The sequence below is a fragment of the Macrosteles quadrilineatus genome, unplaced genomic scaffold (genome assembly GCF_028750875.1).
Source record: "Macrosteles quadrilineatus isolate MER2022 unplaced genomic scaffold, UCM_ALF_1.0 Scaffold_1__1_contigs__length_201487025, whole genome shotgun sequence".
Classification (NCBI taxonomy): domain Eukaryota; kingdom Metazoa; phylum Arthropoda; class Insecta; order Hemiptera; family Cicadellidae; genus Macrosteles; species Macrosteles quadrilineatus.
In genome coordinates this window covers 187,793,879-187,816,771 of record NW_026542594.1, presented here as the reverse complement: position 1 = coordinate 187,816,771, position 22,893 = coordinate 187,793,879, and the positions used below count along the sequence as shown (strand labels likewise).

The window sequence follows — 22,893 nt, the reverse complement described above, 5'->3', positions numbered from 1 at the left end:
TAGTAAAGATACTACGTCTATAAAACAGCTCTTATGCCTTAATATTTTATTTTTAGATACTGACGTAGACATCCTGCCTATGGACCATATAAAAATAATAATTAAGTTAATTGACTGCTCACAACAAAAATTGTAATAAAATACCCCCGCCGCAGCAAACCTGCAGACTAAGTGAATTTCCATTTGCCTGATTGGATTTACACTAAAATGTCTCCTTAAAATATCACATTTATTCCCTATTTAAATCGAATCAGTTTAACACATACTTAGGTTTGCTGCAACAGGGAGGGTTAAAGTGTTTTTTTTTATGTAAAATGTTAATAGTTAGTAAGAAATAAAAACATTTTCCAAATTTGGGCAAAATATGTTAATAAATAAGCAAACTACAACAGTTTACTTATCCTCCATAAGAATAACATGGGAACTTTAAATTTACAATTTTTTTGAATTTTCTCTGTAACCATTAGGCGCATTACAACGCTTCAATATACTAAATTATTTGTTTTTTTAAGCTCTACAAAATAGTTTGGAAAGAAATTGCAAAAATTTAAGTTTTTTGGGTCAAAAATGGGAAAAACCCCATTTTTACCACATAAAAGCCCCCATAAACCCCCGTTCCCATGGTCCAATCATGCTGGTTCGCGAACTCGTCCAAATAAACGTAGGTTTACACGTTTGTACCAAATTTCATCAAAATCGAATCATTTTTGCTCGAGTTATCGCGCTAACGGACACATATATATATATATATATATATAAATATATATTAGTGATGGGCGGATCCAAGAAAATGTCGGTACCGGATCCGGATCTTGAAAAATTCGGATCCGGATCTTCGGATCTTCGGATCCGGATCCAGATACACACTGTCATAAGGGCGGATAAAAAAAAACGTAATTAACAGAATGCCAATTTAGATCATACTTTTATTATTTTTTATCACGAAGCATCGGGTGAGATTAAAATACTAACCGGATATTTTTGAGACGAAATTATAGGCCGTTAGCTTATCATCCAGGTACAAAACTAAAAACTAGAGGTGTGAAGATATCCGAAAAATCGGGTCGGATTCAGTTCGGAAAGATACATGCCATTTCCATATACGAGTATGTTATTTATTTGTATCAAGAGACAAACACTGAAACATGGCCTTGCCATATAAGTTATTTGCACCAAGAGACAAACACTAAGACATGACCTTGCCATATAAGCTATTTGAATTAAGAGACAAACACTGAGACATGGCCTTGCCATATAAGTTATTTGCATCAAAAGACAAACACTGAGTCATAACCTTGCCATATAAGTTATTTGCATCAAGAGACAAAACTTTTGATGCAAATAACTTATATGGCAAGGCCATGACTCAACAGACAAACACTGAGTCATGGCCTTGTCATATAAGTTATTTGCATGAAAAGACAAACACTGAGACATGGCCTTGCCATATAAGTTATTTGCATCAAGAGACAAACGCTGAGACATGGCCTTGCCATATAAGTTATTTGCATCAAGAGGCAAACACTGAGACATGGCCTTGCCATACAAGTTATTTGTATCTAGATACAAACATCGAGACATGGCCTTGCCATATAAGTTGTTTGCATCAAGAGACAAACACTCGGGGAAAAAACGGTCTTGTACATGGATACAGACAGCTTTGTGTTTAGTAAACAAATCGGGGTTGTACAGTGATACAGACAGCTTTGTGCTAGTAAAAACATTCGGGGTTGTACAGTGATACAGACAGCTTTGTGTTAGTAAAAAAATCGGGGTTGTACAGTGATACAGACAGCTTTGTGTTTAGTAATCAAATCGGTGTTGGTGTTGTACAGTGATACGGACAGCTTTGTGCTAGTAAAAACATTCGGGGTTGTACAGTGATACAGACAGCTTTGTGTTAGTAAACAAATCGGGGTTGTACAGTGATACAGACAGCTTTGTGCTAGTAAAAACATTCGGGGTTGTACAGTGATACAGACAGCTTTGTGTTGGTAAAAACTCGGGGTTGCACAGTGATACAGACAGCTTTTTACCTTAGTAAAAAATCGGGGTTGTACAGTGATACAGACAGCTTTGTGTTAGTCAAAAAAATCGGTGTTGTACAGTGATACAGACAGCTTTGTGTTGGTAAAAAATCGGGGTTGTACAGTGATACAGACAGCTTTTTGTGTTAGTAAAAAATCGGGGTTGTACAGTGATACAGACAGCTTTGTGTTAGTAAAAAAATCGGTGTTGTACAGTGATACAGACAGCTTTGTGTTGGTAAAAAAATCGGGGTTGTACAGTGATACAGACAGCTTTGTGTTTAGTAATCAAATCGGTGTTGTACAGTGATACGGACAGTTTTGTGCTAGTAAAAACATTCGGGGTTGTACAGTGATACAGACAGCTTTGTGTTAGTAAACAAATCGGGGTTGTACAGTGATACAGACAGCTTTGTGTTAAGTAATCAAATCGGTGTTGTACAGTGATACGGACAGTTTTGTGCTAGTAAAAACATTCGGTGTTGTACAGTGATACGGACAGTTTTGTGCTAGTAAAAACATTCGGGGTTGTACAGTGATACAGACAGCTTTGTGTTAGTAAACAAATCGGGGTTGTACAGTGATACAGACAGCTTTGTGCTAGTAAAAACATTCGGGGTTGTACAGTGATACAGACAGCTTTTTGTGTTAGTAAAAAATCGGGGTTGTACAGTGATACAGGCAGCTTTGTGTTAGTAAAAAAATCGGTGTTGTACAGTGATACAGACAGCTTTGTGTTAGTAAAAAAATCGGTGTTGTACAGTGATACAGACAGCTTTGTGTTGGTAAAAAATCGGGGTTGTACAGTGATACAGACAGCTTTTTGTCTTAGTAAAAAAAAAATCGGTGTTGTACAGTGATACAGACAGCTTTGTGTTAGTAAAAAAATCGGTGTTGTACAGTGATACAGACAGCTTTGTGTTGGTAAAAAATCGGGGTTGTACAGTGATACAGACAGCTTTTTGTGTTAGTAAAAAATCGGGGTTGTACAGTGATACAGACAGCTTTGTGTTAGTAAAAAAATCGGTGTTGTACAGTGATACAGACAGCTTTGTGTTTAGTAATCAAATCGGTGTTGTACAGTGATACAGACAGCTTTTTGTCTTAGTAAAAAATCGGGGTTGTACAGGGATACAGGCAGCTTTGTGTTGGTAAAAAAATCGGGGTTGTACAGTGATACAGACAGCTTTTTGTGTTAGTAAAAAATCGGTGTTGTACAGTGATACAGACAGCTTTGTGTTGGAAAAAAATCGGGGTTGTACAGTGATACAGACAGCTTTATGCTAGTAAAAACATTCGGGGTTGTAGAGTGATTCAGACAGCATTGTGTTAGTAAAAAAATCGGTGTTGTACAGTGATACAGGCAGCTTTGTGTTGGTAAAAAAATCGGGGTTGTACAGTGATACAGACAGCTTTATGCTAGTAAAAACATTCGGGGTTGTAGAGTGATTCAGACAGCATTGTGTTAGTAAAAAAATCGGTGTTGTACAGTGATACAGACAGCTTTGTGTTGGTAAAAAAATCGGCGTTGTACAGTGATACAGACAGCTTTGTGTTAGGAAAAAATCGGGAAAAATTTTGAAAAAATCGGATCCATCAAAACCGGATCCAGCCCAAGATCCGGAATTTTTTGGATCCGATCCGGTGCCGGTTCTAGCTCGGATCCGGCGGATCCGGTAGTCCGATATCCGGATCCGACCATTACTAATATATATATATATGAATTTGAACAGATGCTATTTTTGGCCTCTAGGGACCTCAAAACGAAAAAAAAAATCGGTCCCGGGTCCAGGTCTTACCATGAGTACTACGGTAATAGCTTATTCCCTATATGGGAAATTCGCTAATATTCCCTATATGGGAAATTCGCTAAAAGTAGCTCAGCTTTACCACAGAAAAAATTATATTTGACAACTAGTCCTGAAAGTGACCATTTGGGGCAAGACAGAAACGACCATCGAGCACCAGAATGGATCTTTCATCATTAGTAGTGAATGATTCCATAGACAAAAAGACTTAAATATAGACTGCCAGCAGTGGTGCAGTTAGCATATGTTCTGGCATCCACCGCTAGGAGTGTCGTGTAGTTATGGCGCCCACTGCTGCAGCGTCTGCTGGTAGCATATGGCAAGCTGACGACGGCAGCAAATTGAACACCGAGCACACTCTAGAGGCACATTGCAGAACCTTCCTTTGACAGTCTATATTTATTCTATTTGTCTATGGTGATACTTTTCACCACAATGCAAAAGATTACACAAAGTTTCTTGGTCTGAAATAATCCAATATATAGCCTTGTAATTCTGTTTAACGTTTTCATACCCCAGGTTTGCTCTGTTTTGTTTGTTTGGGTAAGATAAAATAACTAAGTAATGTTTAGGACAGGGTAAAACATATGTTTTAGTAGATTCCAAAACAAAGATTTTTGAATGGCTTAGCTGAGAGCTATTTTCGTATATAGAGTGAGAAAAATGTTTACTTCAGTACCATTTGACATAACTATACCCACAGAAATTGCACTGTTGTAAATAAACTCTTTATAAATAAATATAACACAAAGACATTTTTAGAAGCAGGTAAAAAAGGCTACGAAAGGAACGCAGCAGCTCTAGTGGCTATATGAGCTCTACATACAGGACATGTAGATCCAAGCTGAGCACTACAGTCTTCACACACACATAGGTGACCACACGGCAACATGATGACCTACAACATAAAGATGAAACAGAGTTTACCATCAAAGAAATATAACCTTATGAATATGAAAGATTTTAACCTCATGTAAATATTGAAAAAGGTCATCGAAGCTTATTGCATTTAAACCATGTAGGACCAAAATGCCTCTTCAGCAATGGATGATTCATTGAGAAATGAAGCAGTTAGTCCTGCTGAGCATTTTCAAAGACAAACGAAGGAGGAGTTTGTCACTGTGATTCACAATTCTAACATTTTAATTTAAGGCTGGCCACAAACTGCAACAGTTGAGTCGAAGCGTGGTAAGGCATTTTGACTAAACATGGATGCTTACAGAGCACCACACACTGTAAAAGACGAGGTGAGATGGGACAAATAATTGCCTATTAGCAAAAATTAGCCAACAATTCTCTTTTGTAGACAGTCGCTGGCCGTGGAAGTATTTTTCACATTTTTGGATTCCCATGACTTCCACCATTATGTACATAGTCGGAATAGTTTTATCGTAAAATGCGGGTAACCGTTTGGTATAATATGCAAACACCTTTTTAATTAAATACATCAAATATCCAGTAAAAGTGTAAAACATCTTATAAAACACTGAATTAGCTTGTACACAATATTTTACGAGGAGAGACCCCTATTCCAAACTCCAAACATTTAAGTTTCACCGCTGCAGCTCTCCTACAAAGTGTGTTTCTCTTTTTAATCTTACTTGTACTTCGAGAATTAACTTTACCGGATCTGAACGCAACTATGTAATTACCTTTATCAATCACCGGTGTATGTTACAAAATCACACTTGCAACCATTGATAAAAAACACAGTGTTTATATTGATACAAACCGCGACAAAACTTGCCTTGATTTTTGCAGTCTGTGGCAGGTCTAAAACCAACCTACAACTACCAGCTTAGTTGTCCAACAAAGTTAATGTTACAAACAGTTTGTTTTACTGACACAATCACTTGTTGCCTACCTCTCTGGGGTTGTCTTGACACACGATGCATTGCAGAGCTTGAGGTATGTTGTCTCCGTGTGTCCGTGCGTTTCGCCGTCGCTCCCTCAGTCGCCTGCGCAGATCTGCAGACTCCCTCTTCTTTTTCAGATGGATCCACAAACGACGGATCAGTAGCGCACTGGACGCTGCTGTCAAGGTGCCAGTGATAACTAGAAGAGCTCTGGAACAAAAGTTAGGGCCTATTAGTGAAATTCTAATCTGTAAATAAAAGAATTGTTTATTTATACATGTCAACTTTCATTGCAAGCTTGCTTGCTTGTATTATTACTTCTTGACATTCTGCTGGTAAAATTACACGATCTATTGTATGTATTATGTTTACTGATTGATTAAATCTATCTAACTATCTACGTATTACAAAAGCTGTTACCCGTAAAGCATCTTCTTGTCCCTAATTGTACTGAGGATAGTAGCTACGGACTGGGTGATGATGAAGAATGGTTTGTTTTTCCCCGGTGGGAGCAGAGCTTTGGTGCCGTTCTCCAGTACTGCGAGCTCTCCGATACCTAGGTAAATGTTTTGATTAACAAAAAGTACAACAAACACTAGCCAAAGGGAAAGGAAGGATTGTTTTTGTTTGGTGTAACCTTACAGGAAACTCTGATTTTTGGATCCGATGGCACCATTTTCCATAATTAACTAGAATTATGTGTTTTCAGGTTGATATTACGATTATCTACAAGTCCTGTTTAAATATTTTTTTAGGTTGATTTGGGTTGGTTCAAGTTAGATTCAAGTTAGGTTCAAGATATATTATAACCTCAATTATCTTGTGTCATTCAAATTACATAGAAGCAGTGAATTAGGCATAAAAAGGTCCAAAATTTCAGAATCAGTAAAAATAAATTCACCTGTGACGATCGTTCCCTCTTTCAACATCTCCTCCGTAGTCTCGAGGCCGTAACGTCGAATTCCGGAGAAGAAGCTCCACATGTTGGCTGCTAGAGAGTGAACCATCGGGTCGTACCTGCTGTACACAGTGTCTAAGTGAAGCTCGTCTGCTAGTAGCACGTCTTTCACCTCTATCAGGCTGCTGCCGACGACGATGGCGAACGGAACAGTGTTGTAGGACTGATGAATAGGCCGAGACTGGTCCATCCTGCACAGGATTCATGATTCAGGATTGTTACGAGTTAAAATTTTCACACGGACTAAAATCATTTCTTTTTGCCGGCTTGTAAGTCAATTGAGAGAATTAATTAAATATGGAGCATCCAGAAAGAGCAATTAATTATCGGAAAAAAACCTTCAGCAATGAGAAACATACAATGGATGCACAGCATTATTTCTCATCACCAACTGCTTCAGTCCTTTTGAAAAATGAAAAGAAAATCCTTAATTTTTTCAGGAAAAGGCCACATGACCCTTTTTTACACTTAACCTGACATTCATAAATATATAGAAATAAGAATACAATGGAATTACTTAATCTAATTAACATATTTAACAATTTAAATACATTTCTCAGAAAAAAAATTTAAAAACATGCAATTTTAACAAAAGAAAAAACACATTTAGGCCTACACACTCTCACATGCACGCATCAGCAAACGCGCAAAGAAACAGTAGCCCTAGGACACGCCAGCCGAGACCATCTGCTCAAAATAGAGCTTTTTCAGTGCCGCCACAAACTGGGAACGTTTTTCAAGCGTTTTAATGTGCAGTGGTAGGCCGTTCCACAGACGACAAGCGGTAAGAACAAAAGCCCTGTTATAAGCAGTGGATGATGAGGTACACAATGCGATCCGAGAATAACGAGACATTCGTGAACTACTCAGAGACACAAATTTAAAATCGGATTTGAAATATTTTTGGGGAGCCTGTTTTCAAAATTTGAAAAAACCAATGAAAAAATCTTTTATGAATCTTGATAATTTAATTTCAGAATGTGTGCCTCAAGCAGTGGCGGATCTAGAGCAGTCACAAGGGGAACCAGGGAGTCAGGGGCGGTTCGGGGGTACCCCTCCGAAAAATGTGTGTAAACTAAGTCTCCTAAATCACAGTTTTTTACCATTTCTTTGTCCAAAGTTAGTGTGACAAATTATTTTACGCAATTTGTATGCACTAGGTACTGTATTACATGCAGTAAAAAATATATGTATATATATGCCCGAGGGGGGGGCGGTCGCCCCCCTCGCCCCCCCTCTGGATCCGCCACTGGCCTCAAGGTAGTATGGCGTGATATGCTCCACATGTTGTAGACCATAGACAAATATCAAACAATAATTCTGTGACTGCTAGAGCATACCCCCCAACCCCCCTTCTATATAAGATATGACCAGCTGCTAAGTCCAGTTTCAATCCAGTTTTGTGTAGCCTAATGCTAGTAAATGCATAGGGACTAGGTCTGCCCCAATGGCGAATAACTTCTTGAATGAATGAAAATAAAGATTACTAAGCTCTTAAATGTTTTCATGTTTTATTAATAGATAGCATAAAAGAAAAAAAAGTTAAATTAATGTATCATTTTAATTTTTACATCCTCTAGATATTTAATCCTATACTTGTATTGTAGATGTGTATGTAGTATGTATGTATATTTCGTAGGCCTAGACATAGGACGATGTTTTGACTTCCAATGATTTGTGAAAATCCAAAAGACAAATAAATTATATGATTGATTGATTAGAAATTAAAGTGTAGATTGAATCTGATTAATCAAGAACACTGCAAAAAAGAACTCATTGAAAATTTAGGTTAGGCTTATTATAATTCAAGGATTCCATTTTAGATAAATTGCAACAAATCACTGTTTTATACTTACCAGTAACCAGAGGAATTGCGAGTCATCACATACTCATTGGTGCTCATTCTCTGTACCACTCCAGACATGTTGGGAGCATACACACTAATGATGTTATTTCCCAATGATTTCACAGGACCTTGGACCATAGTATATCTTTTCTCGCCAGTCTGAATTTGTTCCACATCTTTGTTTTCACCCTTTGAAATCACATCCTACAACAGAATGTACAGAATAATAGCCTAAGGTACCATACATACAATTGGTAAGACTGTATTGGTTTTAGGCAGAGGATACGCGTCCGGTAACCGGACTTGGATTAGGTGTCCGGCAGTTACTGTCATAACCTAGAACCTAACTAACCAAACTTGCTGATGATAAAAAATTTAAATGAAGGTTAAATTATGATCATAAAATAAAATTATAAATGCCTCAAATTCTAAAAAAAGATGTTAAGAAGAAATGGCATTCCAAGCAAAATCTTGGACATAAAGTTTGTGTCACCGATGGGATTCGATCTAGATACCTCTTGTACAAAAGCCAAGTACTCTATCCACTACACCACTGATGGCTGTAAACCGTATCGTTTAGGTAATAGCTCTACAGAATCTAATAATCCTATTATTCACCTGTCGTACTTGCAGATCAGCAACTTCAACGTTCTTCAAAGGTCAAAGACTTAGGCATCATACTCTCTCCTGACCTCAATCCTCAAAAGCACATAAACTTATTTTCCTACAGTCACCCGTCAAAGTTGGCTTCCTTGTACTGTTTATAGTACAGGAAGCTGCTAACTGCTGCATATTTATACTTTGTCGTACGGTTTATACTTTGATGCACATCAGTATTCCAATGAAACAACACAAAACAGCGTGGTTCTATTATGCACATAATCCGTGTACGCTTGGAAATAAGTTGGCAACACTTAAAGATAATACTATGAGCAGCTGATTGACTATTATAACTACGATTTAACCTGTCATTTTATGTTTATAGTTTCGGTATTTCTGAACTTTCTGGACTTTTCTTTTAAACCTTTTTAAAACATTCCTACGATCTTAATAAACAAGAAAATACCTTTAAAGCATATTTTTAGGCGTGGAAACCACTTAAAATTACAATAACATACAGAACTATTTTCTCGAGTCGCGGAGCACATTGCTTGCCGAGGAAAAAATAGGGATATGGACCGGGTACTACTTTCTCTAGAGCACCTATTTGTGTTGCCAGCTGAACCTAAAAACGTGTTATATAGTGTTTGAAAGACTAATTATTTATATACTTTATAGTGACTGTAGGAAAAATATAATGTGTAACACGAGTGCAAAAGGCCTTTGCTCACTAGTTACACAAATAACTATTTTAAGAAGGCCAACTCAGAACTTAATTTCATCACCAGGGTCAGTCATTACAGATTTTCAGTATCAGCACTGGTAACTCTTTATATCCATACTTGAGTTTCTTCCACAGTTTGGAATCCGTACCAGTCTGGAAAACACTCAAAGCCGTTTTGTTCGCCTTGGTCTACGTTTGGGGATGCAATGCCGTGCTGTTCCTGTTCATGATCTGCAACTCCAGATGAACCTGTTGCCTCTTTCTACCAGACGTGAGGTAAATGATGTCTTGTTCTTGAAGAAGTTGATCACATCCTCCATTGATGCTCCCGACCTGCTTGTGAAACTAGACTTCCGCACTTCATGCAGCCTTCTCCATACCCAGCTGTTTGTGAGGCGGCAGTACTCAACGCAGTACATGTTTCACAGTGCAGTTTCTCGTCTGCAATGTCTGGCAAACAACCTACCCGGACATTTGGATCTGTTCAGCACGAACAATGAAACATTCAAGACAAAACTTGTTAACAGCATGCGTTTCTCATTGATTCAATGATAAGTTATTGTTTTGTTGTTCTTGACCATGTTATGCTTTCCAGAGTTGTTATTCTTTCTCATTGTATCCATTCTTCATTCCATTGTCTATTTGTACATTCTACTATCTATTGTTACATTTCATATTTATATTGGTATTTACTATATTTTGTTATATTTTTTTCCTACTGTTATAGCTTGTTATATATCTTAAATATCTTTTTATTGTGATATTATTCTTCTATTTATTGAATATTACTTCATGTTGGCTGTAAATTGCTTTTAAAAAGTCCCTTTTTAAATTAAGTTAAGTTATATTACGTTTTGTTATATTTATGTAGGCTTATTGGTTTGACCGTTGATATGAATAAATAAATAAATGGTGTTCCGGGGCATACAATCCGGTGACGTCACTGCCGGATGCCTAATCCAAGTTCGGTTAATGACGGGTATCCTCAGGGTTAAAATTAAACCCTGATCATTGATCTCATTTAAATTTCTGTTAAAATTATACTTCAATCTATTACAGATTCTCATGACTTGGGTGGCTTTAAAGTGTTCCTGTGTACCTCTTGTAAATCCGACGCTTGCTAAGAAGTAATTTTCCAAAACTGATGATATGTCTTACTAGAAACACTTTAAACTAAATAGGGGCTAAAACTAGAGCCATTTCAAAGAAAAGCATCAAAGAGTCAAAACTCACCTGTAGGCTAGACTAGAATAATAGACTGCAAAACAATGTAATCAATCACAAGTTACCGCAGATTGTTTTTCGACAGTGAAGGCATGTCGAGTTAACGTGACCCAAGATGTGTGGAGTATTACTGTATTAACTTAACTTAAAAGTCTAGGCCTACTCTTGATACAAAATCTTGACGACATACTATGTGTTTAAGTAAAATTTGAGGCTGCACTTTACTGCTCCTGTCATTCGATATATTGTTTGGTTAGTAACCTAAGCTAACTAACCAAACGATATATCGATTGAAACAATCGAATAATCAATATTTTCATTTGAATGGGTGTAGGACCTAAGTAAAGTGCAGCCGTATAAACTTACATAACTTTTATTAAATTTATACCCCAAACTGTGATAGGATTAAGTAAATATTTGGGCTACAGTAAAAAACTATATAGGCCTAAGCTTACCTGTAAACACTGAATATATGTTGAAGTCTTATTATAGCTTTTGTAAAAAAAATAGCTTAAAATAGCATCAACAGAAAACACCAAAATTTCTGTCGGTAAATCTGTGTTCCATATAAAAGCCATTAGGCTAATTTGTAGAGCAAGTAATTAAAAAGAAAATATTACTGTGCAAAAATATTTCAGTTTTCATCACAACTTAACCTCAAAACTGATTAATGACAGACTGAGAAAAAGAAAATGTAGGTCAGTAAACAGCTGTTTCATCATAGATCATAGACAAGAATTTAGAATTTCACCGAAAGAGCGCAGCAGCTGTCAAAATACAAACACAACACAGTCATGTGCTGCCTTAAGTGGCAAATTAGTAAACTACTATTGATACTTTGCGGTTTACCCGTAAGAGCGCAGCAGCTGTCAGAAAACACGGAAAACACAACCCTGAAATGTGCTGCTCCAAGCGGCAAATTAGTAAACTACCTCTGATAATAACAGTTGAGTTCACTCCACTCCACTCCACTCCCGGACCCAGATCGGAGTCCACTTTGAACTTTACTTTGAAGTACCCTACTTCTTTTTCTTCTACTTACTTTGCCGTGCCGGTGCCTACAGTAAACACAAACAGTAAACAACAAACAGTATTGTGATTTTCTTTTGAGAATGTCAATCCTGCAATCCTCCGCTCTTAATTCTTGATTCTTATCTATTTATTCTGCTGCATCTGCCTGCACTGCAACTGCATTGCATTCTGCTGGATGATTCGTTCTACTAGGAAGGATTTAAGGTTGGAGTTGGAAGCACGAAGCACGAGAACTAATTCAATCATTCAAGAATTTATAGGAAATAGGCCTAAAACGACTGGTGTCTTAGGTATGTAACTTGAAATAAAAACTAGGCTATCTTATCCTAAGCCTCAGTCACACTAGGCCTAGGGTGTTAAGCATCCACTACTAATCGAATCATAGTTTCAATCAATATTAGCATAGCCCAGTTAAGAAACTGTACCCCCAGTTAGCACGTTGACGAGCTCAGAGTGATTTTTAGGATGTAAAATTTCGAAATCCACTCATTCTGTAACATGGGAGAGTAACTTATTTCATACCGATTGGGTACAGTTTCTTAACTGGGCTATGCTAATATCGATTAAAACTATCGATTCGATTAGTAAACCTTTGTGCGATTTTTTCACCATCAGCAAGTTTGGTTGGTTAGGTTAGGTTTTGTTAATAGTTAATTTTGTAATACCGTAGATATATTTTAAAATATCGATTATTAATCAATATTTTCAATTCCGTAGTTTCAATCGATATTAGCATAGCCCAGTTAAGAAACTGTACCCTACAGATTTGTTGGACTGCATCTCTTCTTCAGAAATGTTCCTTTGAGCAAGATCGGAAGTTAAGGGAAGGACTAGAGACCAGACAGTTGCAATTATCTCGGTGTGAGTAAGCTTACACGGCAAAACCTGAATTCATTTTTTTAGAAACTGGTTTGTGTGACCTAAGTAAGATGTCATTATCTTGGGTAAGTTAGGCCTAGCCTATCTGTTATTGCCCTCATCGCGTTGGGCATCTGGCATCTGTCAGTCTTTGAAAACCTTCTCTTGTGCCTCATGCTTTAAGGCTATAACTTAGTTAAGTTATGTGGCAAATATTTTATAACTTATATCTACAATGCGATATCGTACGTAATCTTTAGATGTTTACTTGCAGTATTTTTCACGCTGAATCCAAAAACGCAATCAGTTTTTGTCGGAGAGATTCATAAGTGGCCGTAAAAATTAGGTTAAAATTACGAATCTAAGGTTCATTGAGCTATACTGAAGGTAATATGGCGTGGTCTGGACGGGTCCGTATGTGGACTGTGGACTGAGTGAGGAGGAGAGCAAACAGCTGTTTATACTCGACTTAATGCGGAATGAAATCAATTCAAATACCTAATCAGTTCTTATTTAGGCATGTGAGAAGGTAGGTCGGGTTTTGCAAATTTTTGATATTTCACCCACTATTTCAATTGTGCAAAAACAGTCGGTAGCATAAATTATTAATGAGTCGGTACATTATAATCTAACCTTTACCTTCCTAATCTAACCTCACTTCAAAACACTTAATATAGTCACGAATCCGCATAAAGTCCGACCTATCTTCCTCACATGCCTTTTCTGACATAACATGTGATTTAAAAATTAATATTAAGGTTGGGTTGGGTTAGATTAGATTATGTAGGTAACATCATTTATTAGTTGCTGATACATGAAATTATGCACTGTGGCACGTTTTCACTTTTAGGCACAATGGGACTATGTACTATGGGACTATGCACTACTGTATATGGCACGTTCATTAACAGACGTTGAGGTTATTAGAGTTGATTTGTTGTATTTTCTAAACGGCACCAAAGTCCATTTTCTTTTTAAAAACAGAGTTATTGCACATTGTAACTCTGATTTTGCTCTCACAACTGACAGCTGTTTCCACTCCACAAACCTTCCACCCCTTTTAGTGTTAGTCGCCACTAGAACTTGGACTCGTCCAAACCACAACTTGGTGAATAAACCAACAAAACTGAAGCTTAATATTAATTATTTATCTGTACGGCCACTTAGGAATCTCTCCGACAAAAACTGATTGCATTTTTGGATTCAGCGTGGAAAATACTGTAAGTAGACATCTAAAAATTACACAATATCGCATTGTAGATATATCAAATAATTACCAGTTATGTCTTGATTATGGGTGTACTGTAACTTAAACTGGATCGTTAAGATTGATGCCAGTTGAAAAAAGTGTTGTATCTTGCAATATGACAGTAGGCCTGCTCCCACTAAGTTAATCCCATGACTTTAAGCCTACCTAGACTTACTCCCACTGGGCTCAACACATAACACCGCCGAGGCCAAAACCTTATTAGACCTCATTATTGTTAGTGGCTCTGAAATTTAAATTCTCAATGGGCAACTTCTAGTCCCTTCTATTTTACATCATGACCTTAATTAGCCTAGTTACTAGGTACCCTTGTCAAAAATCAAACAAAAGGTATTCACTTTCCCCAACTCGCCTAAAACGTTCTATAAGACGTGTTTAAACTGTTCCTAGACACCAACACTACAACTTTCTTAAATGACTTATTTTTCGCCAAGACTTCCTGTAGACACCACACCTAGATTACTAGACATCACCCCTGAAAAACTCGCAAATCTTGACAGTTTCCTACACTAGACACCTCACCAAGATTACAAGACACCACACCCAGATTACTAGACACCATTACCTAGATTAACCTTACCGTAATCTGGGTGAGGTGTCTAGTAATCTGGGTGTGATGTCTAGTAATCTAGGTATCTAGTAAATTGGGATTGGTGTCTAGTAATCTGGGGGTGGTGTCTAGTAATCTAGGTGTGGTCTCTACAGGAAGCCTCGGCGACAAAAAAGTCATTTGTGAAAGTTGTAACTTAGTGTTGGTGTCTAGGAACAGTTTAAAACGTCATATAGGACGTTTTAAGTGAGTTGGGGAAAGTGAATAAGAACCAAATTGTTAACCAATGTTCATTCAGCACCATGGGACTCCAGACACGCTCTGGAGTTCGTCAGTGATCCACGGAAAATTCTCTAAATTGCAGAATTTTGAAACTCAATGAATATATGCCCTGATTGTGACCCATAGAGTCAGCAAAAACATCCCAGTCCTTTGGGTTTCTAATGATTAGTTGCTTATCCCGACTCTGCAACTCTAGCCAAGTCAAACAGCTACTTTGTAATGCCAAACTTTGCTACATTAGTAGCTTTTTTCTGATAAAAACTTTATCATCACCCTTTTGGCGTAATGTAAAGAAGCTTGGCATTGGCAAGCAGTAAAACTCAATTCCATTATAGGGCCTATACCCAATACACGATGATGATGTCTATACAGCCGTCACGTTTTTGTGTATGCGGGAGTTGGTGATGATGTCTTCACGGCCACTGGAGAAAGGTAGTCAGAATTTTTGCCGCGATTGCGGGAGACGATAACCTTAATAGATTACAACGTATTACCAAATGTTAAATATCCAACTAATTGTTGTAATCTCATGGTTACATTGACAACTGTAACTGCATTTGTTTACCTCAAAAGTCAGTTGAGCGACCCTAAAATTGTCTCATTCTTAATGGTTTATCTATTGTTCAGCATCCCAAGGGTTCCAATAATTTATTCAAGAGATAAGAGGTGTCCTACTCTATAAATGGCTAAAACTGAAACTAATGGTATTACAAAGACAGATGATGGCTTAATTTGTTGGACAAATTCAATAAAATGTCAATCAAAGTTGTGCGAAATTCCATTCAAGAGATATTATTACAATACAATCACTGTATCAGTTTATCAAATTTCCTCTTGTACGGCAGTAAATGTGAGGGACAGCGAAACTTTGAGTGATAAAAGTTGTTAATATCTTTTAACGACTAAATTCATTTGTTTAATGGCGTTATTATGCTTGAATCTAAACATGTTTAACAATTAAAATCTTTTAGAAAGGAAAAATACATTGTTTTTAAGACACATTGCTACAGGCCTAAGGTCTAAGACAGTGACCGAATTGATGTTTTGGGTACAAATATGCATATTTGTAATATAAAAACAAGGGTAGTAAGGGTAGATAAAAAAAACATTGGTGGTATAACAATACTTTTAATTAGTTTTTAGTTTTTTATCATACCTTTGGGACTTAAATTCTATCTGTTTGTGAGAATGACCCATAAACCTTTGTTTCATTTCAGGAATCTCTGTTCTTCCTGCAGGACAGGTCATTTGATGAAATATTCTGGATCATACTGGATGCACAGTAAGTAGCCTATGCATTTATACATCTATCATTAGAGTATTTCGTGTGCTTACTTTCACAGGGTGTCCACCAACCTGAAAAAACCAGGAATTATGCATGATTTTTTGAACCAGGGAAAAACCGGGGGTTGTGCGTGAATTTTGGTATTTTGGCTTGACCGGAATTATATCATTTTGAAAACTTGGAATAAACCAACGTTTTATAAATATTTGGGTTTTTGGAAACACAAAACATTACAAATAAAGTAGAGCTTGATAATTCATATTTTGATATTCTGAACTATTCTATATTGTAAGCCTACTGTATTAAAAAAATATTACCTATTTACAACATTTATACTTTCCAGGAGACAACTTGGCATTCACTTTCCATCGTTCTGTTCCGCTCATGCCCGCACCGTGCTGTTTGTGTCATGATATTCAAAAAATGTTATGATTTTAGTTAAACATTACATGATTGTAGTAATAAAACAAGTAATTAGTGCTAAAAACAATCTTAAAAAGATGAGTAAACTGCTTGGAATTGTCTAAGCTAAATCTAAAAATAACTTCAAAATGTGATACTGCAAACATAGGTACGTAAGTTATAGACAGAAGAGACAAAAAACAATTAAAGAGCAAAGTCAATTTCCCAAGTTTTGTCATATAACAACCGAAAATAATATTGTGAGGCAAGTGGGAAAAATTACTCAGTTGTAACAATCGTCTTTTGACAGGATTTTTCAATAAACTGTTAAAGTGGTAAAGTAATTACTGTGGAAGAACTGATTGACTGTAGTTTCCTTGCTGGAAGTTTCTTCCTAACCCAAAAATAAAAATAATCTTCTCTTGATTCTATTATTGTAGTTCCTCTACCTTTGTTGTTATAAAACCAATTCACTTGAATAAAACTAACAGCTGTTTAGATATTTGGATTCTATAGTTAAATGCAGAATAAAACTATGTAAGTTTCACATGAAAAATACAATTCTACCTCTGTAGGGAAGCATTTAAAAGAGCAAGATTTTCACCGGTTGCGTAATGGCTTCAGGTCCACATAGTGGCGTCACAGGGAGGGGGGAGCGGGACCATGTCTCTGTATTCTATGTTCAGTATGCATGTCTCTGTCTCTGTATTCTATACCCCCGATGTCGAACTATAGAGATTATATTGGCCATTTACACACTGGGATTATTTAAAATTCAAGATATAAACAAAACAATAAACTACATCTCTTCTGTGCTTTCTTTGTCTCCTTAATGTATAAAACAGTTGTAATATTTAACTGATTTTCACTTTGCATGTTAGAAAAACATGTAAATTAATGGGATAGTTAAAGTATTGAGTTTTTGCGTGCATGAAAACAATAAGAAGGCTCTAGTTTTTACCTTGGCAAGCCTGTCATCCGCCGCTGTCGAAATGTCAGATCTACATGACCTGTGTTGAAGTAGGCAGTGTCGATCTAACTGTATTTATTTATTGAATTACATGTCAGTACATCATAATAACTTATCATATAGTGATAAACTTAGTCTGATTTAGTGTATTGTTATATATTACAGTAACCAATCATACGCTGAACTGCACGATTAGGCCATACATTACTGGGTAGTGGCAACAAATTGGGGACGAAACACATAATATACAAGTACTCGCTACTTGCATATACAAAACTTCCCTAATGGTAACTCTAATTTACTAATTTTATGTTCTCTCGACAGTCCAGCCTTTTCCTAAAACCGGCCTCCTGGCCGGCTGTTTAAGTTGAATTATTGAGGTTTCACTGAATTTCCTTTAATGCATTTACCCCTTTTCTAAAGCTTAGTTTTTTTCTTCTAGGTGCTTGTTGTGACTTGGTGGCGCGTGTGTTTATCAAAAGATAACATTTCTACACTGTCTTCGAGAAGATAACGGTGCACCATTTTGTCTGTATGAATAGTATAGTTTTTACTTATTTTGTAATCAAGTGATTAATCCTTTGATTTTACAAAAATGTCAGACCACAGTAGTTATCCTCCTAGAAAAAAGGCACATTATTCACCGTGCCCTGAAGGAAAACTTGATAGCTCTAATGGAGAAGGGAACTCTGAGTATCGAAAAAGTAATAATTTGTCGGACGGTAGCTTTCCAGACCTACATACACAATCAAGACGTAGCTCTGAAATGTCCTTTCAGTTGTCTGGTTCATCTCCCTCACCTCGCCCATCTTCCTCGTCTCGGGGATCTGCTTCTGTTCCCAAGAATGCAACAAGAGACAAAATTGAAGAAATTTGTGATAAAGAAAAACCAAAAGAATTATCCAAGCCTAGTAGTGAAGAAGGTTATTCCTACACCTCAGACGAAAACAACGACTCAGAAAGTCACAAGAGTTTTGGAAAACGTTCTAATTCTTCAGATGGTGCTACAGGTTGTGATTATAAAAATACCGACGGAAACTTGAATGAAAATCGGGAACTTGATATGTCTGATGAAAATGTAATTGAAATGTTCCCAAATCGTCACGAGTTTGATCTCCTTGATGATCTTGAAGAAAGTGAGCAGGAAGATGAGGCATGTTCTCAATCACACTCTGAATCGAGTGATTATGAAACAGTAGAAGAAGATGAAGGACCAACAATAGACGATGTGGATGCCATGCTTGAAGAAGGATTACCCGAAAAGTTCAAAGATACTGGAAGGAAAGAACCCAAAGTCAGATTGAAACGCAAAGTTCAATTAGAGGAAATTGCTCACAACCATTTTGATTTACTTCCTGAAGGCTGGATCAAAATAGTGCACAGCAGTGGCATGCCAGTGTACTTGGAACAAAAGACAAGAGTGTGCACCATGACTCGACCATATTATTTAGGACCTGGAAGTACACGTAATCATAAAATACCTCTCAGTGCCATTCCCTGCCTGCAGTACAGAAGAGCATTGGAAGAAGAAAAGAAAATAAAAGAAGAGAAAGAAGGACAACTCAAAGTAGAGGAAGAGAACAAACAGAAAGAGGAGAAAGGAGACAAAGAAAAAAACAGAGAGCAAACTCAAAATAAGCCTCAAGAAATTCAATTATTCACGGCTAAAATAGAAACCTCTGAAGAAAACGAAGCCAAGCAGTCCCTTGAGGCTTTGGATCTCCGTGAATATTGCAAAAATCTTTTTATTTTCAAAACTACTACTACGATGCCTTTTAAATCATGGGCTGACAGAAGAAAGTATGCAAGGATGACAAAAGATTTAAAGAAAAGACAAAGGCCTACCCTACCAGGTGGTACTAAATTATTAAAGTTTCCAACACAAAATATGGATGGTACCAATTCTAGGTCTAAAGGGGAATGGATTATAAATCCTAATGGGAAGAGTTATGTTTGCATTCTACACGAATACGTTCAGCACGCATTGAAGAAACATCCTAAATACCAATTCAAAGAACTGCAAAATCCTGCCACACCCTATTCTGCTACAGTTTTCATTGACGACATGCAGTACAGCGTTGGAGTGGGTGCGAGTAAGAAACAAGCTAAAGTGGAAGCAGCCAAAGCAGCATTGGAAGTTCTCATTCCTGAAATGAAGGATAAGATAGAACGCGATGGACAGTTTGGAATGCGGTCAGGAATCGCTCAGAGATCCCAGAGCAACGACGTATCTATATTCGATGAAATAAGAGTTGAGGATCCGAGAGTGGCTGAGTTTTGTGCCAAGACTACAGAACCTCCTCCCTATGCTATTCTTCTCACATGTCTGTCACGAAACTTGGGTTTGGGTGAGGTCAAAAGTCACTATGAAATGAACTCGAAGAAACATAAAGAAGATGAATACACGATGACAGTGGGCGAACATAAAGCGACAGTTGTGTGCAAAAATAAACGAGATGGTAAACAACGTGCAGCACAAGCTATCTTGCAACTTTTGCATCCAAACATCAAGCACTGGGGCTCTCTCCTCAGAATGTATGGGAACAAGTCCATCAAAAGTGTAAAAGAAAAGAAACAAGAGGAGCAAGAGATCACAAGACTTCAAAGCAAAGCTTCACTTAATCAACCAAACTTTGCCATTCTTGAAAAACTTCGTTCAGAAATGTTGAAACTAAAAGAAAAGAAAGATGCTATGAAAGCAAAAGGAAAATTTACCCCGCCTGAAAATGTCGTACTCCCATCACTTTCATCGGCAGATCTGAATAAAATCAACACCTCATAATCAACATCTACTGATCGTTAAAAAGTAGTGAGGAACAATGTGTTATCAAGGACTTCACCATTACAGAACTCCATTACCAATACCAACATGTAATGCTTTAGGTTTATCTATCTATGACTTAACTCCTCAGATAAAATTATGACCATGTTCTTAAAGTTGACAGATTTTGTTAAACAAAATATGTGACATTTTCATTTAGGTATTCATTGACATTTTATTACGTTAATTTTGTTAATTGCGTTAATTACATTGTTAATTACATAATTTGTTAATCAGCAAGTAATTTTTTACAATGTTTATCCACACTACACATATACAGGGTGGCTGAAAAGTAACTTACACCCCCCCTTAACTTTTCAACCATTTGATATATTTGAAATCTGTTTGCGGCAAACTTATTAGATATGAGGGACTACAAAAATTATATTCGATTTTGAAAATTTTGCCCGTGGGGGTAGGGGGTAGCTCAAAATTGTCAAATAACAAGTATAGTCGGGTTTGGTATCATTTTACAGGTCTTGGCGAAACATAACAATTAACATAAAGAAAATAGAAATCGGGCCATTAATAACAAAATGGCTGTTCAAAACTACTTTTTTAATAACTTTTTTGATAATTTTTAGCTGCCATTTTGTTATTAATGGTCCGATTTCTATTTTCTTTATGTTAATTGTTTTATGTTTCGTCAAGACCTGTAAAATGATACCAAACTCGACTATACTTGCTATTCGAAAATTTTGAGCTACCCCCTACCACGGCTACCCCTAAGGGCAAAATTCTCAAAACTGACCAGAATTATTGTAGCCCCTCATATCTGAGAAGGTTGCCGCAAACAGATTTAAAATTTCTCAAATGGTTGAAAAGTTAAGTTACTTTTCAGCCACCCTGTATAAGTAGGTGTTTATCTGGTAGTTTCAAATGGTGTCTTGGGATTTAAAAGTAATATTTATATCCGGTGTTACAGATGTGATCAATGTTTTTGCTCAATATTCATAACAATTTGACTGCACCATTAACAATTTTCGACTGTTTAAAAATTGGTTTGCTTTAAGATTACCAGGGGGGGGGGGAAGCTATTCTAGATTTATAATTAGAAACTTTTTTTAAATTTTAAAACTCTTGCAGTTTCAGAGACAAACCCCCAAAATTCAATTCTAAATCTAGTTTTAAATAGTAGTTATATTAGATTTAATGATCTTATAATATAGTTCTATTTATAATTAATTGTTATAGTTAGTTTAAGTAAATTTAATTGTTAAAGTTAATCTTATTATCCATAATCTTAGTTTTCTTAATAGTGGTCTGCAGCAGATAGACCCAAGAGACTAATAAATAATTCCATTTAATTTTTTATAGGAATTTTATCTGTGGACTAGACCTTTATTTGGTTTTTAATGAAATTATGAAAGTATTATACATTTTGCTAGTATAAGTAATAAAATTCAAGTGTTTTCAAGAAAGTATGGATCTTATTTTACCCAACAACACAGAGGCTATTCTTTAAAACTTGCCAGCTTATTTAAAAACTAACATATATGAAATCTTATAAAATAACTTTGTAAATACATATAATGAAAATAAATTTTGTATAATTGTATTTTGATGAATAAAACATTAAATTTGTCCAATGCTTGTGAAAGCACATATAATTCTAATTTGTTTGACTAATAATATTGTACAAGTTTATACAAAATAACAATGCCTTGTTTTTTTATGCTTATGGGTGTTTGCAATACAGTTATTGATGTTAACTTGGGTAGTGGTACGATAGCTTATATCATATTTGTGGTTAATTTAACCCACATTTAAAAATTTCTTCATAATTTGGTGCCTCAATGTCTTATATTATTATTGGTTTCAATTTTAATATTGTGTTAAAATGAAATACATATTTCTCAATGTGGCTTTTTAAAATAATGAACTGATGGAATCAGAATGACTATTCTCAAATGAGCAATTTTTTTTAATTTAACCTAAGTTAACATAACGTAATGTCTGATTTCGCAGTAATAGTCTGAGTAACAAATTGAAATACATTGCAGAGTGTTTTATTTACTAAAATATTTGCAAGACATCTATTTTACAATAACACAATGCCAATAAACTGACTTTTGTCCAATGACAGGGTTCTGTTTTTTTTTAAGGAAACTTAAGTATATTTAGATTATTTAATATATATAGTATAAATTTACCAATAGCTTAGCGATCATGGAGCGAGCGGAAGGGTCTGGAGGGTAAAATTATTGGAGAACATTTCTATTATTACTGTATTGGATATGAAAATAAAATAAAATTTTTTTAAACCGGTTCCACCCCATATCGATCACTGGATATCATCAACAGCACCGATTCACCGTGAGTGAAGTAGGCACAGCAAAGCCCTTGAGTCAAGGCCGCTGTTGGTGAGTTGCGGTCCAAATCT

General features: G+C 36.3%; 2 protein-coding genes across 2 annotated transcripts; one reads left to right on the top strand and one right to left on the bottom strand.

Moving 5' to 3' along the window:
• Positions 1-4,485: 4,485 nt before the first annotated feature.
• Positions 4,486-11,714, bottom strand: LOC128983358 (mitochondrial E3 ubiquitin protein ligase 1-like). Its single transcript, XM_054402616.1, has 6 exons — positions 11,499-11,714; positions 8,506-8,699; positions 6,593-6,840; positions 6,112-6,247; positions 5,700-5,901; positions 4,486-4,733 (listed from the first exon to the last, which is right to left on the bottom strand). The coding sequence occupies exons 1-6, from the start codon at positions 11,619-11,621 to the stop codon at positions 4,614-4,616; spliced, it is 1,023 nt and encodes a 340-aa protein (XP_054258591.1). The 5' UTR covers positions 11,622-11,714; the 3' UTR covers positions 4,486-4,613.
• Positions 11,715-12,127: 413 nt separating this feature from the next.
• On the top strand, positions 12,128-20,953 carry LOC128992182 (microprocessor complex subunit DGCR8-like). The gene is made up of 3 exons (XM_054415638.1): positions 12,128-12,365; positions 16,250-16,314; positions 18,132-20,953. The coding sequence occupies exon 3, from the start codon at positions 18,285-18,287 to the stop codon at positions 20,469-20,471; it is 2,187 nt and encodes a 728-aa protein (XP_054271613.1). The 5' UTR covers positions 12,128-12,365; positions 16,250-16,314; positions 18,132-18,284; the 3' UTR covers positions 20,472-20,953.
• Positions 20,954-22,893: the final 1,940 nt, after the last annotated feature.

Excerpts from the sequence above, each read along its gene's own strand:
- LOC128983358 (XM_054402616.1), bottom strand. The coding sequence starts at position 11,621 with ATGGCTTTTATATGGAACACAGATTTACCGACAGAAATTTTGGTGTTT. Across the intron at positions 6,841-8,505 it reads CGCAATTCCTCTGGTTACTG|GATGGACCAGTCTCGGCCTA; the intron begins GTAAGTATAAAA and ends AATCCTGTGCAG. Across the intron at positions 5,902-6,111 it reads GACAAGAAGATGCTTTACGG|AGCTCTTCTAGTTATCACTG; the intron begins GTAACAGCTTTT and ends CTTTTGTTCCAG.
- LOC128992182 (XM_054415638.1), top strand. The coding sequence starts at position 18,285 with ATGTCAGACCACAGTAGTTATCCTCCTAGAAAAAAGGCACATTATTCA.